Here is a 14,362-nt window from a genome sequence, read left to right on the forward strand (position 1 = left end):
GATGGAAGGGAAAGAAAAAAAATGATGCCAGTGTACTGGGAAGGCACCTATATACGCACCACGCACATCACACCCAGCGAAGACGATGCAAGCGTCCTGTTGATCTTTGCCATCAATCAGTTTGCCGAGGTACTGCTCAGGATTTTCCGGATCCAGTCTGATGCCAGGGGAATATTCTAAAGTAAAGTAGCTACATACGTATGTAATGGTTGTGTTAGTGGGTACATAAGCACAACAAAACAAACCAGCCTCAAATGAATTTTGAGAAAAACAAGATAATGGTATCAGAAAGTCTAAATAGAAATTAGTAAGTTGACTTCAAGATAGCAAAGGACGTGAAATAGGCATCAGCTTTGATACCAAGCTATGATGAACCCCCGTGCATAACAAAAAAATGCTCACACGTTATTATCTCTAAAGAAATGTCAAAAACAGTACGCCATTAGGAAGTGATAAAATATTTATTTACATTACAAAAATACAAATGCATGCTTTCATTATATATGAAAGCAAGATGCTGAGAACTATAGTAAAACATTTCTATTCAATGTCTTTTCTGGACTTAATAGTTTATATTATGTTACAATAAACTCTAATCCATTCAGAGCACGTATCTATACATTGATCAGTGCAAATGACACATTCCCAGAGAGCACTGTTCAATAGACAGTATATACAAACATATTCTCAACACAATGGCCTCAAACATACACCTATTTATACAGTCTGTCAGCCTCATAAGTACACTATCAATTATTAATCAATGTTAAAATGTTTGCATCAGTGCAAATTAATTACTAACAACTGTCAAGATGTCACCTTCCTCAGAATGGTAGATAACATGGTAATACAAACCATGTTCAGAATTTTCTACCACGTTTTCTCTGCATACACTTTGCAAAGTTTAACCTGGCGAAAACTATACAGGGAAAAACGATGTGTGTGATAAAATTGCACTTTTTAACCCTGCGAAGAATCTTTGTGGTGAAAAGCACTATACAAAATGAACAATTGTAGTACCATGCACTACACAAAACAAGTACTAATATATTGTTTATTATTTTAATTTTGCTACTTTATTAACCACGCAAATATGAGTTGTTTGGATCCTATAAAATGCACGTAGGAAAACAATAACTATGAAGAGGGATTTTTTTTGTGTGCTAAATGTAAGTGAAAATGACTGGCCTTCATTACACAATAATATTATACATTCAACACTGTGGGTTTCTCCTGTTTCACAAACCACGGAGCCTTTCAAGTCTTGTGAGTTATTGCAGCAGAATGAATGACGTGTAGCCTTGCAATGCACTGCAGGCTAAACCTTGTCCTAAATAAAAATAAACTGAACACAGCCTACAGGTGAGATTTACTTGTCTTTCAGTCCCTAATCAAATTTGTATTTTTTACAGAATGGAATCACCTGCTATCATTGCCGATTCTTTGAGAGCATCACAGTATACATCAGATAGTCATCTTACTTGCAACTCCATTTTGGTCAACATGTCGGAGCAATCTTTTCCCTCTTGCATTACTGCAGCCAGATTATAAAAATCTTTAACAAGAGACTGCGATTTATATGCAGCATATAATCCTGTGCATAGAGACAGATTTAATGCAGCATAGATGCTTTTCAGCGCAGATTCTTTGTATCCACTGTATATGAAGGAGTAGTCTTTTAGGCTGCCCAACGATTTCCCTGCCAGGTTAGACAAAACTGAATCAATTTTCACATTGTGAGGGAGAAATAAATCTGCATGTATGTAAATTTTTTGCATTAATCTAGGGATTGTGAGATGGTCTATACCTTTCCACTTTTTTAAGATAAGGGTCTTAATGTTGCCATGAATTGGGAGGAGCAGGCCATGAAGGTCCTGTAAATTAGGGAAACTAAGATGCCTCATCTTCTATCGATTTATTTACTGAAAACCAAAGATTATGTCTGAGATGACACATATTCTGGTCAATATCCTCTTTCTTACATATTCTCCTTCGTAGCAGCACCAGCAGTCGCGATGGAGAATTGTTTTTCTCTCTGTTTCTAATGCCGTTTGTATGGCTGTCTCAATAAGGCACTGCACATCTTGGTCCACTGTCAAAGTTTCGGCTGAAGAGGAAGATCTCCTGGCTCTACTACACCCTTTATGCCTTTCCTTATTCAAAGAAAGCACTTCATGGTACTTACGCTTTTCAGTTCTCTTTCTCTCCATAGTCACCAAGAGTAATGAAAAGAAAAATCCTCACAACTGTTAAATAGTGATCAGGGGTACCATGTGACCACATGTTCGCTAGTTATAGGCTGACATGAGCTGTAACCAATCCAAAGGATAATCTCTGTATTTCCTCCTAGTGATTGGATAAAAGGGTCTCAAGGAAATGCTTAAAACTGGTTTCCTTAGTTTGGCAAGGTACTAAGGGGCTTATTTATGAGCCTCTGCGTCACTTTTGCGCCACTGGTGCGTCACTTTTTGTGACACACCAGTGGCGTAAAAAATGCGCCATGTTGCTCCATATTTACGAAGTGACGCATCTAGGTAGATGCGTCACTTTGTAAACCCCTGCACTACATTATACCTGCGCCAGATATAATGTATGCAGGGTGGGCGTACCCCCGCAAGAAAGGGTCATAGAAGTGGCGCAGCAAAATCGCTGAGATTTCGTTGTGCCACTTCTAGGACGCCAATGCGTCAAAACCTTACGCCTGCCTATTGGCAGGCGTAAGAGTGACGCAGGCCCTTTCACATGGGGCTTGCCCCATGTGAAAGGAACATTGCTGGAGTTGCATCAGGCTTTGGACACAACTCCAGCAATGCGCCACTTTTTGCGCTAACAGAGACGTCAGTTACACTGACGTACCCATCCTTCCTTGCAACATGATGCGTCATATTGTAAATATGACACATCATTGGGCGCACTGAGAAATGTGGCATCGCTGCTTTCACACAGGGATACAGCACTTCTCGGAAATGAGGCTCGAAGGATCCCAGAGGACAATACTGTGCTGCAGGCCAGGTATCTGCTCATGGCAATAATAGTAAATTTATACATATTTGCGTTAATTGTTACTCGTTTGTAATTGAGCATGTGCATTTCAATTTAGAGACCAGAACCAAATTCTAAGCCTTTAGAGTGAGAGTCTTCATTCTTAACATTAGGTCACTAATGACTCTATTAAAATAGTACAATATGCTAAAAACATGGGGCCTCATTTATGAAAAGTGATGCATCGCTGCGTGAAAACAGCGATGCGTCACTTTTCATTGCGCCCTCCTTATAACACCAATGATGCGTCATATTTACAGTATGAGGCATCATGGCGCAAGGAGTTACAGATACGTCAGTATTTCTGACATATCTGTAGGTGCAAAAATGACGCATTGCTGGAGTGTGTCACAAAAGTGACGCAACTCCAGCAATGGGTCATAACACATGGCAAGTCCCATGTTCAATGTGCCTGCGTCAGTATTACGCCTGCCATGAGGCAGGCGTAAGATATTGATGCATTTGAGTCCTAGAAGTGGCGCTGTGAAATCTCATAGATTTCACTGCGTCACTTCTACGACCCTTTCTTACCTCGGCACGCCTTCCCCTCGCATACATTATACCTGGCGCAGGTATAATGTGGCGCAGGGGTTTACAAAGTGACGCTTTGTAAATATGACGCAACATGGCACATTTGTAACACCACTGGTGCGTCACAAAAAGTGACGCACCGGTTGCGCAAAAGTGACGCAAGGGCTCATAAATAAGCCCCATGGTCTCCATACTGTACCTACTTGGAGACAAGCACCTGATGGGAGTGCAGCATTTTTGATGCTATCTCCCCTTGATCCACGTTGAGGAGAACAAGCCGGAACTCACCACACCAGCCCCTTTGAGCCGGTGCATTTAGAGTTTGTTCTGGCTCCTTTCCACCCAGCAACAGAAGAGGCAGCTGACCTGCCCTGCAGTCTCCATCTCAATAACGAACACCCTACTTCATGGCTCACCCAAACCTATCCGAATGCTGCACTCACAAAATATGGCAGCCTTTCCTTAAATCTTGATTACTGATTTTTGCTTGTAATTGCCAAATTATAAAACGATACAAGTCTATCAGAGACAGAGGATACACAAGGAAGTATTGATTAAGGGGCAGCCTGTTTGTAGGGGAAGGGAGGTCTCTTCCAGTTTCAGGTAATAAAGACTGAAGAAAAAACTAGAGGTACGAGTCAATGGAAGGAGGCAACCTCCTCATGAGTTAATGACTAAGAAGAAAGTTAATTAAATGGACTAGTATTTGCAATGGATTCATTCAGTCTTGAATGAGCTACCATCTACTGTTAAGAATGTGTATCTATTGTAAAAATATATCCTAAAACAATGTGCATATAGCAAAGTTCTTCACAGAAAAACCTACTAAGTGTTGATGAGTGGTACTTTATGTTCATGAACTTTCTACTCAGAAGAACATAAACCAATTCAGCTTTGGGATTCCAGGTACGGCTGTTTGTCATCTTTCTACAATTTCTACAGATTAAGAAACCTTTTCTCTCTCTTGATATACTTTCCAAAGGATCACACTGGTAAATATCATGCCCAGCACTGCACAATGAAGAAAATAGACAGAAATAGTCACAGGCCAAACTATAGTACTGAGTGAAGGTGGGAGAGAACAGTGTATTACTTTATTCCTAGTTTTTAAATTTAACGGTCTGTCTATGATGCAAAAAGAGTACACCTCGCTGCATTCATATAGTAGGGTGTGATGGAGGATATACTTGGTATGGCTTTCAATTTTACAAACAACTGTGATAAGGGCAGACGTTTTAGAGGCATGGAGACATAAAAGAATACCTCATGAGAAAAGGTTTGTTTGCTATTGTCTCAGTGTATCCACTCTTACCGAATGGCCAGTGGTTTCCATTTAAAATGAGATTTATTGCCAGTTATTGCATTTTCAGAACTCTCTGCAGGCCTGGAAAGTATGGAGATTGAGCTGCCCTAATTTCTCTGCTTTACAAGAGACAGGTCATTCGATTACTAATTTACATTGGACTTTACAATGACATAGTCATTACATTTGCTAAGATTGGGTTTGCTTTACAGCAAACAATAGATAATTCACAAAAATGAATGAAAAATATGTTATTCCTGCAAAACATATATTCACAAAATACAGAAGCTTGTAAAATGTAAAAACACATTCTGACGAAGAAAATTTTGTTTGAAAAGAATACCTGTTACATTGCATTGCAGCGAGGTTATAGGTCATGATAGAAGCACTGGTCTATACCAATGTAACATTCACAAATATTTTCCCCAAAAACCTTATCTATGTTAAATGCTTCTCCTACCTCATACATAACTTTTTCATTCTGTAAAATATTATCAGTTTTCTGCCTAAGATTCAAATACATTATTCATCACAAGTTAAATTATTTTTATGAACAATTTGTGGATTTTTGTACCACATATTCAGTCCACACTGAAGCAGTTCTTATTGAATATGGTAATGATCAATGGGATGATTTGTCTTCATTCACCAGCTGTTGAATTACTTGGTAAGTTTTCCAATGCAAATGAATTTTACATAACTCTTCCCTCCCCATCAGATCCAGGGTAAAAAGGGCTACATCAAGTGGGTCATCAGATGTCAAATGTCGCTGGAAAGCCACCTCTAAAGATAGATTGATGCAATCATTTCATAAGTCCTTCTGCATTTAGGATAAATATGACCAACACAAGAAGGAATTGCTTAGAGTAAAGAAAATCAAAGCAACCTTTGAAGCAACAGTCAGATCTGTAACATGAGCCCATTTTATTGGGTTAGATCTGAAAAAAATCATTCAAGACAATCTTTCAAGAACTAAGTTGCTCTTTTCCCAGTATAACCCAAAGGTCGGATGTCCTCATCAACAGTCCCCATATCTTCTGAAGAACTGGTGTCAAGTGAAGTTCCATATAGTATCATACCAAAGATTTAGAACACTCATTTTAAGGGGTTTGATCCAAATGTGGTCACTAGCTCAAAAGTTAAATATTAATACAGTATTTTTCCCAATGACAACAATAAATCAAGCACATCCCTGTTGGTGGTAGATGCAACCATTTTTCTGAGTTTGTTTGTTCAGAAGATCTTTATGCTCTGAGGAAACATCCATAAGAGGCAAATAATACAACTAAAACAGAGTTTTTCCATTAAAGGACTTCTCTTCCGTTACAGATTGATTTGTCACAGATATATCATGGATGTGTGCTACTGCCTACACAGAATGCAATATTCCTGTTTAGACTATTAAACTGCATTATGGCCTTTATACCTCCTGGCAATCAATCATTCCATTACCAGCAAGAGCACGCTTTTGTGACACCCCAAATATTTGCAGTAGTGCCAAATATTTGGCTGTCAGGGCCTTACAATCAGGACTGTTAAAAAGAGAGTTACACAGAAAGCCACTCTGCAAAGTGACCGCAGATGCTCCCTCAGTACTTGGTTTAGCTAGTAGTTGGTCGCTGGTTCTGTTGCAGCTCTTCGCAGCCGTTAATACCAACAATCATCAGGCTACTAAGAACACCTTGAGGCCTACATATTTTGGTGAAAGCTCACATACAACTTCATGTCATTATTCACTAATTTATCTGCAAGGCTTGAAGGATTCTGACTTGAAGTTGGTGCCATAATGGGTTCTGTAATGCTTTGTACACTCCTCCATGTTATTTGTATATACCCTATATCAGCTGAAAGGCATGGCAGTGCACCAGTATGCCAATGATATACATTAACCACCTGCAGCAGTGTGTGGGGGGGAGTAAGAGAGGGCTGGCTTGCACAGAACAACCCATGCTTAGGCTCCACAAAGGCACAGTTCTTGCTGTTTGTGTGAATCTATGTACTCTCCTTGAGCAGGCTTGGTTACAGGCTCTGGTACTGAGAGGAGCATCACTAAGTGAAGTCACACTGTTGTATCCTGGGTCTGCATTAAACACCAACAAATTTGTCAAAGTGATTACCAAAGCAGGTATTTACCAACATTATCTGTTAACTAACATTGAGAGGTTAGTTCCATCCAAGAAATCAACTAAATGTATTCCCGGTTCTTTTGTAGTCAATGATAGATAACGTAATTGGAAGCTCTGTAACCAGATATGAATAGTAGGTGATGTTTCAGTGGCAGAGAGGAGATGAACTAGTAGTCAATGCTTGGAGACCAGCCATTCTGGAGATCATAGCCGATCAACGACCCTCTGTGCTGCGTTATATGCAATACAACACTGGGCTTTGTTTCCGAAGGAAAACCTTCAGATCCTAAAGTTTAACAGATCAGTAAATGAAGACTGAAATACCTTACTAACAGGATTGGGTAGCAATATAATCATGTCACCACAACGGATACTCCGTACAATAAATGTACATTACCAGTTTATATTCCTTCCTAATTGCACTTAGCTATATTCATAGTGTAGTTACACAGCAAGAAATAGGGCATTGTTGCTGTGGAAATTTATGTTTTCTACAATCTAGCTTGAACAGTTCTATATCTACATATTGACTAAAATATCATTACGGTGACTGAATTAAAAACATTGATAAGCCTCAAATGACTGCTTCTTGGACGTAAAAAAAAACTAAATAACTATTGTTCTGAAAAGTACACTGGTCACAGATGTGTTGTCTTTGTCTGCAAGGTTCTGTAAATGCATTGGAGGGCTTTTTTATTGTTAAAATGTGATAATGTGTGTAAATTAGTTGAATTTCCCCATGTAAAATGCACAGTGCTTCAACACTTACAAGTGGTGTATGTGCTTCGATAAACACAATAATAAAATAAATAAAAAAATGAACATGAATGAGTCCATAAACTGTAGAAAATAACCCGCCTTGTAGTCTATGCTATGAATTTGTCAATTTACCAACGATTTCTTACAAAAAACTACTTTTGTGGATGTAAAACATCCGATATGTCTGATAAATTCTGCAGAAACGCTTCATAATCTGAGATTGTGGCGAAACTGTGTTCTTCTATCGAACTGTTATGAGCGTAATGTTCCTCAGCTTGAGTGCTTTCCATACCAAAATAATTTAATTGAGTACTATTCTGATTATGTTGCAAATGAACAACCGTAGGTTTTGACTCACTCAGGATGTCACTGTTCTGGAAGTTGAAGTCCATCTGACTGAAGTTGCAGGCCTGTCCAGAAAGAGAACCTGAGCTGAGTGGAGCTGATGCTGTTGCTTCCATCATAGTGTCAAGCGGCATTTGGAGAACTTGATTATCATGTTCATTTAGCGCTGGTGCAGGAGGATATACTACGTTTTCCATGTTTTGGCTAACATACCGCAGGTTGCTAATCTGGATATTATCATTGCTTGGAGGTGCAATATTAATGACATTCATGGCACATCCTTGTTTTGTTATACTGTTGTTAGAGCCCTGAAAAACACTTGTCTGTGATGAGGATGATGCACCAAACACGTTAGAACCAATGTTATCCTTGTTGATGGGCTCAGTAGGAAGATCTAAACACCTCAAAAGATCTTCAGAAAGTGTAGGTAGGCTACTTTGTTGGCTGAATTGAAGGACAGCTGTATGTCCTGATGGACGCAAGCCCATAGTGCCAACAGAGGTATTCTTTGTATTTCTTTGTGCAGCTGAATATTGTGAAGACCAACTTGGAGCCATGGTCACACTTTGGAGCTGTGGAACCACTGACTGTCCTTCTGAAGCAGGAAAAGCACTTGTGCTGGAATCTCTCATTGTGTGGTAAGATGGTATGTTGGTAGTTCCAAAAGATGTTCCAGGCATTTGTCTCACACATGTTGACTGAGGAAATATGTTAGGAGGTTCTGGAAAAGGGAACAGAAAACAATAAAAAGTTGTATAATTCAAAATATGTATGTTATCAATAGTACAATATACTTTAATATATAGATTGTCATAGCTCTTTAGAATTCTAGTTAGTACATCATTTTCCAGCAATAAAGAAATCCATATATGATTATACTTATTAACAATAGTTACTTTAAAATACATTAGCACATTTTACTTCTTCCTGGATGTCAGTCAGAACTGAAAAAACTTCAGGCCCTCCAGTACATAAGAATTCAGCACCCAGTTTTCCTGCCTTTCTGTACTTTGCTGCTCTTCACTCCACTGAACCACAAAGAGCAAATGTCTGAGTGGAGGGGTCCTGTGCTATACTTCTAGCACAGAACCTGCCTGGCCCTCTTCCTCCATGTGGCAGAAGTTCCAGGGAACCCCCACACCTAAACGAGTCTGAGAAGAGTGCCAAATCTGCCCCACAGTGACCAACAAAATGCAGCTCTTTCTTAAGTGTGATGTATAGCTTTGCAGCAGCTTTGTACTGGATATTACACATTTGGAGAAGATTGTGGATAAAGCTGGAGGAGAGTTGTGTGGGCTATTCCCTATCGTATATCCAGCAGGCTTTCTTCTGGTGTTGACGTTGTGTAAGCCCCTTACCCTTTTTTTATTTCTTTTCATTAAACAAAAAGGACATTACAAAAAAGAAATCAACTCTCAGGTGAGTGCATTCAAGTTCAAAGCATGGAGCAAATCAACACAGTACAGGATCAAATATCAACTATCAACACTTGGGTCAAGGGGATTCCTGTGCTTCTGGGTCTAATCTCGTCGCAGGTGGCTCACAAATTCCTCCTCGGTGACTATTCCACGCACCCCAAACCTTCCTCCACTTCTGCGGGCAACCCCTGGCCACATACACCGATCTCTCTGGAACATGCACCAATCAAGATCTTCCGTCCATTTAATAATTCGGGGCGGCTGACTGGCACCCCAAAGTTGAGCAATATTACGTTTAGCCACCATGTAGGTCAGAGTCACCCATTGCTTCTGGTACACATTCAAGTCAGTTGGCTCCCACACATCCAGCAGACATCTCGGGCCTCTGGCCGGATCTCAGCACCCAAAACTTCTCTCAACTCCTTGTGAACTTTTGTCCAATACCTCTGTATACCATCACAATGCCAAAGGATATGTATCAATGTGCCGACCTCTCCACAACCTCTTCACAAACTCCACTCTCCCCATTCGTACCAGACGAGGCCCCGTTATGTAGGATCTATGCAATATCTTTAACTGCACCAGCCGGAGCCGCATCTGGATAGCTACTACCTTGGGGGACGACACCGCCTCCGTCCAATCCTCATCATCAAGTTCTAACCCGTCTGCACTCCACTGAGCACTGAGCCGCACCAATGGGTCATCCGAGTTATTAACTAATTTCCTATAGATCAGCGAGATGGTTTTCTCGGGAATATGACCATCCAGCACACGGTCCTCAAGAGGAGATGCCTCCGGAGGCTCCCTAGCCCCTTACCTTTTAAAAAATACATTTTATGTGTATTGTAAGATCGGAACTAAATATTAGTACAGAAAAAGTAAGCACAGGATTGGTACAAAAGTGTTGCAGGCGGACGCCTCTTCTCTCTTAACGCCGCAAAACTCTGGAACTCTCTCCCCCTCAATATCCGGATAAAATCCAATCTCCTGAAGTTCCGAAAGCTCTTGAAAACTTTCCTCTTTCCCTAAAACATCTGTTTTTTCTGCCAAAATCTCTATTCATAGCGCTGGGACGCCTACGGGTAGCCACACGCTTTATAAATCGAATTCCATTCCATTCCATTCCATTCCATGCATTCAACAGCCTGTCAGTGAGGTAGGAAAAGACTGGTAACCACATACTCCAAAGCTGTGCTGCCACCACTGCCATCAATTTCATGAAAACCCGAGAGGTGCTGGTGAGTCCAGAGCACAGCGAACAGGAAATGCTCCTTTCACACCATGAACCACAAGTAGCGCCAATGGACCTGCAGGGCAGGAATATGGAAATCGGCGTCTTGCAGGTCCAACACCACCATCAAGTCTCCTGCGTCCAGGGCAGACAAGACCTGAGCCAGGGTGAGCATTTAGAATTTCTCTTTTTGGTGGAATAGATTGTAAAACGGCAGGACCGAGGAGAACTTGTGCCCAGAGTACCAAAAGACTTGGGTGTAGCAGCGAAGCAAACAGGAGGCATTAACTGAACAGAGTGCCAAACTGACTGAGGAGAATAACCTCGTCCCAAACGTCTCAACTCTCTTGGATTCTCTAGACAAAAAGTCCAGGTAGCCCAGAGTAGGACAGTGGTGATCTGATGGATAACTGGAGGACTGGTACAAGGCTTAGGCCAAGCCTCTAAGAGTGTTTCTGTCAAGGCCTCATTGAATGGGAGGAAAGATTCAGAAGCAGTCTGGCCAGGCTGCAGGACTTCAATCAGTAAATTATTTTTCACCTCCATGGTGAGGCGGTGGAGGTCAAAAACTCCTACCTCCCTATGCATAACCATAGCGTAGGAGGCCGATCCTTCTTGGTCCTGGAGGAGAGACAAGGGCTGTATCAGAGGAGGTGTCCAGCCCACAACCGTCTTGAAAGTCTTATCATCTGTATAGGGCTGAGCGAATTCATTACCCTGGCCGCCATCATTATCAGAATACATCCGAAAAAGGAGTGTAGAGAATGTTCCCTGCTTGTGGTAAAGCTAATGCCAAGACCATGTTTGGATTCTGTTGCGAAATCAGTTGAAGTCGGATCGAACTTGGAAAGGACAATGGGAGCTATCTGTTCTGGGGGAAGTCGTCATTGGCGACATGATGTACCCAGGCCTGGCATGGTAGTGGGCACGGGGGGGGGGGGGTGCTGGGATGGGGGTTAGATATCGGAGGGCAAACGCGTCTCAGAGGGTCCGGTCGGTGTAAAGGGCAAACCTGCTGGCGGTAATCCAGGAGGAGGGCCTCTCTGCTGCTTGGGCCAGAGGGACTCTTTGATATGCCACAGTGTGACTGAAGGCCCCAGAAACTCGGTCTGGCTTTTAGAACTCTCCACCTCCCACTCAAAAAGATTTGCACAAGGGGAAACAGTGTGCTTTTTATTGGAGCTACAAATTGAAACTGAAGGCAGCAGCCAAGGACAACAGGAAGGAGGACCCCCTGATACCCATGTGGACTAAGGACTCCGCCTAACAGTTGACCAAAGACTGGTGAGTCTCTCCCCAGGACTAGGGAAGCAGGTCCCCATACTCCTCCTAAAGAATAGTTGGGGAAGGACTGGAATTCTGCGCCAAGGAAAAGAGTAGCACCAGAGAAGAGAAAGGAGAACGCTGGTGCAGGGAGCCAGTGGAACCAGCTCCTTGCAAAGTGTGTCTAAGGAAAAGGCTCTGGAAAAGGCTCACCAAGAAGAAAATGAGCTAAAAATCATGCAAAACAGCCCAACGGGCCACAAGATATCCAAGAGAGAAGGATTTAACCTTTGACACCCCAGCGGGGACAAGGAGCACATGGACCTCCAGTGCCGATGTCCAAGAAACCCCCCAGGGCCAACGTAAGGAGACTTTTAAAGTTAGAATCTTATCAGAGGGTATTCATGGGGTTACAGGAAGGCAGTTGCTACCCAAAGAACGACTGAAAAGGACAGGTAAAAGTACAGACCCTAAGTTTGCAGGGTCTACGACAGGATGACCACCCTAGGATTTCCATTGTCTTTTAGGCACTCTCAAGGCTGGAGCTTTCACTCTACGGCTGGGAGTGCAACACCCTCTAGGGGCTAGTTATATGGCTGCAGTTTATGTGGCCAAGTTGTTTAAAAAAGACAGACGTGGTTTATATTTGTACAAGGCTTTATTTAAAACTGGTATGCAATGCTTTAAACTATACTTTATTTAAACGTGTTACTGACAATGCTTCATTCAAGCTTGTTATTTACAATACTTTATTTGAAGGTGATGTTGTGCTGACAGTAATGGTTATTCCAGAAAGGCTTCAATGCTTTAATAATTATAATTAGGGCTCCCAGTTTCGTGGTATTTGCATTTTTGTCATTTCCATCTGTATTTATTTAGATTTATTTTTTGCTAATTTTACCTGTATTTATCCATATCTATTTTAGGTTTGTGAAAAAATTAAGCTGAACTGTATATTTCTACATTTATTTAACCAGTTAATGTGCACTCGTGCCTGAATGCCTGTCAAGCTTCAGTGATATATACACATTCAGATGGTAAAATATGCACCTGTAGGAAAATATGTACATTTTAGAATCAAGATTGTACAAATCTACTACTGTTTAAGGCTCTTTACTAAAATTCCTATTATTTTAAATCCCCTTGCCTGTCAAACTGCTCAGCTATTCGGCTGGCAGTCATGATTGACAGCATTTAGAATCACTCAAAAAAACACAATTTCTCTTTTTATCCATATTTAAAAATAAATACAGACAGGAAAATAAATGGATTTCTGCCAGTATTTATCTGTAAACATCAGTAAAAAGGAAAACAGAGAGCTTTAATTATAATGTATGTTTATGGATGCAATGCTTTATTACTTTTAATGATTGCAGATGGATTGTGGTACTGATGTCAGAGATGGAATGAGGTATTTTGACACATGATTCTGGTCTTCAAATATGCCAACACTGGCCTGATGTAAAGTGACACCCCCGTTTGGTTATGTGCTGTATTGTACATGGTGAGGGGAGTGAGGAGTACTGTGATTTTCGGGTCATGACCCTTTAGTGCTCAAATGTAATGTTGTCAAAGGTATTTTCATCTGCTTATGTATGTTTGTAAATTACTGTGTATTATTAAGTAGTGTGTGTGTGTAATAAATGTACTTTTCATTTTCGGATTGGACAATCATTTATTGAGTGTTATTATTGCATGCCAGAGAATGGTGATAACTATCCCCCCCCCCCCCCGAGTAGGCCTTAGACTGCTCTGCTTCACTACCCTGTGAGTGTCAGGTGCTACACGGGGTGTTTGGTTCCCTGTGAATGGGTGAATGTGGGTACATTACTTGGGCAGGCCAACAACTAATGAGCTGTTTCCTAACAATTGTCCTTCATCAAATCCCTCTCTGGGACTCTCTCTTGCCCCTCCCAGAGGACAAGACAGGCTAGTTCACTATTCTCCAAAGTGTACCTCGGGAATTGCTTGTAGCTCTCCAGGTACCTGTGAGTAGCTTCACTATGTGCAGCCCAACCTAGTACATGAAAAGCTTTAGCCTGATTTCATTAGCTATGTGCCCAAATTTGCAAATTATATATTTAAAAGTACAATGTATGTATTTTTTTTAAATAGGCTGATATTTGCAGAAAAAATATAATTAAAGCTGATATCAAAATGTTAATTCATGCAGCCGGGGGCACAGCAAATATAACTGCTATGACATGTTGAGGCATTCAAAAATCACCACTGATAAGTCCTTTTTTGGCATTATTGCTGGTGACTTTGCCTGATGTGCTGGGGTGGTCATTGCTAGCAATTCCGCAAGCAATAGTCACTAATGGAATCCTGTCTGAAGTGGTCA

The 14,362-nt window shown here is 41.1% G+C and overlaps 1 protein-coding gene across 1 annotated transcript in view; it reads right to left on the bottom strand.

The window, feature by feature from the left end:
* Positions 1–5,781: 5,781 nt before the first annotated feature.
* Positions 5,782–14,362, bottom strand: part of REL (REL proto-oncogene, NF-kB subunit) — a 330,308-nt gene continuing 321,727 nt past the window's right edge. Inside the window, exon 11 of the mRNA XM_078649301.1 lies at positions 5,782–8,827. Coding sequence (XP_078505427.1) covers positions 7,914–8,827 — 914 coding nt within the window. The 3' untranslated portion in view covers positions 5,782–7,913. The remainder of the gene's footprint in view (positions 8,828–14,362) is intronic.

This window comes from Lissotriton helveticus, chromosome 6, assembly GCF_964261635.1.
Source record: "Lissotriton helveticus chromosome 6, aLisHel1.1, whole genome shotgun sequence".
Taxonomy (NCBI): Eukaryota; Metazoa; Chordata; class Amphibia; order Caudata; family Salamandridae; genus Lissotriton; species Lissotriton helveticus.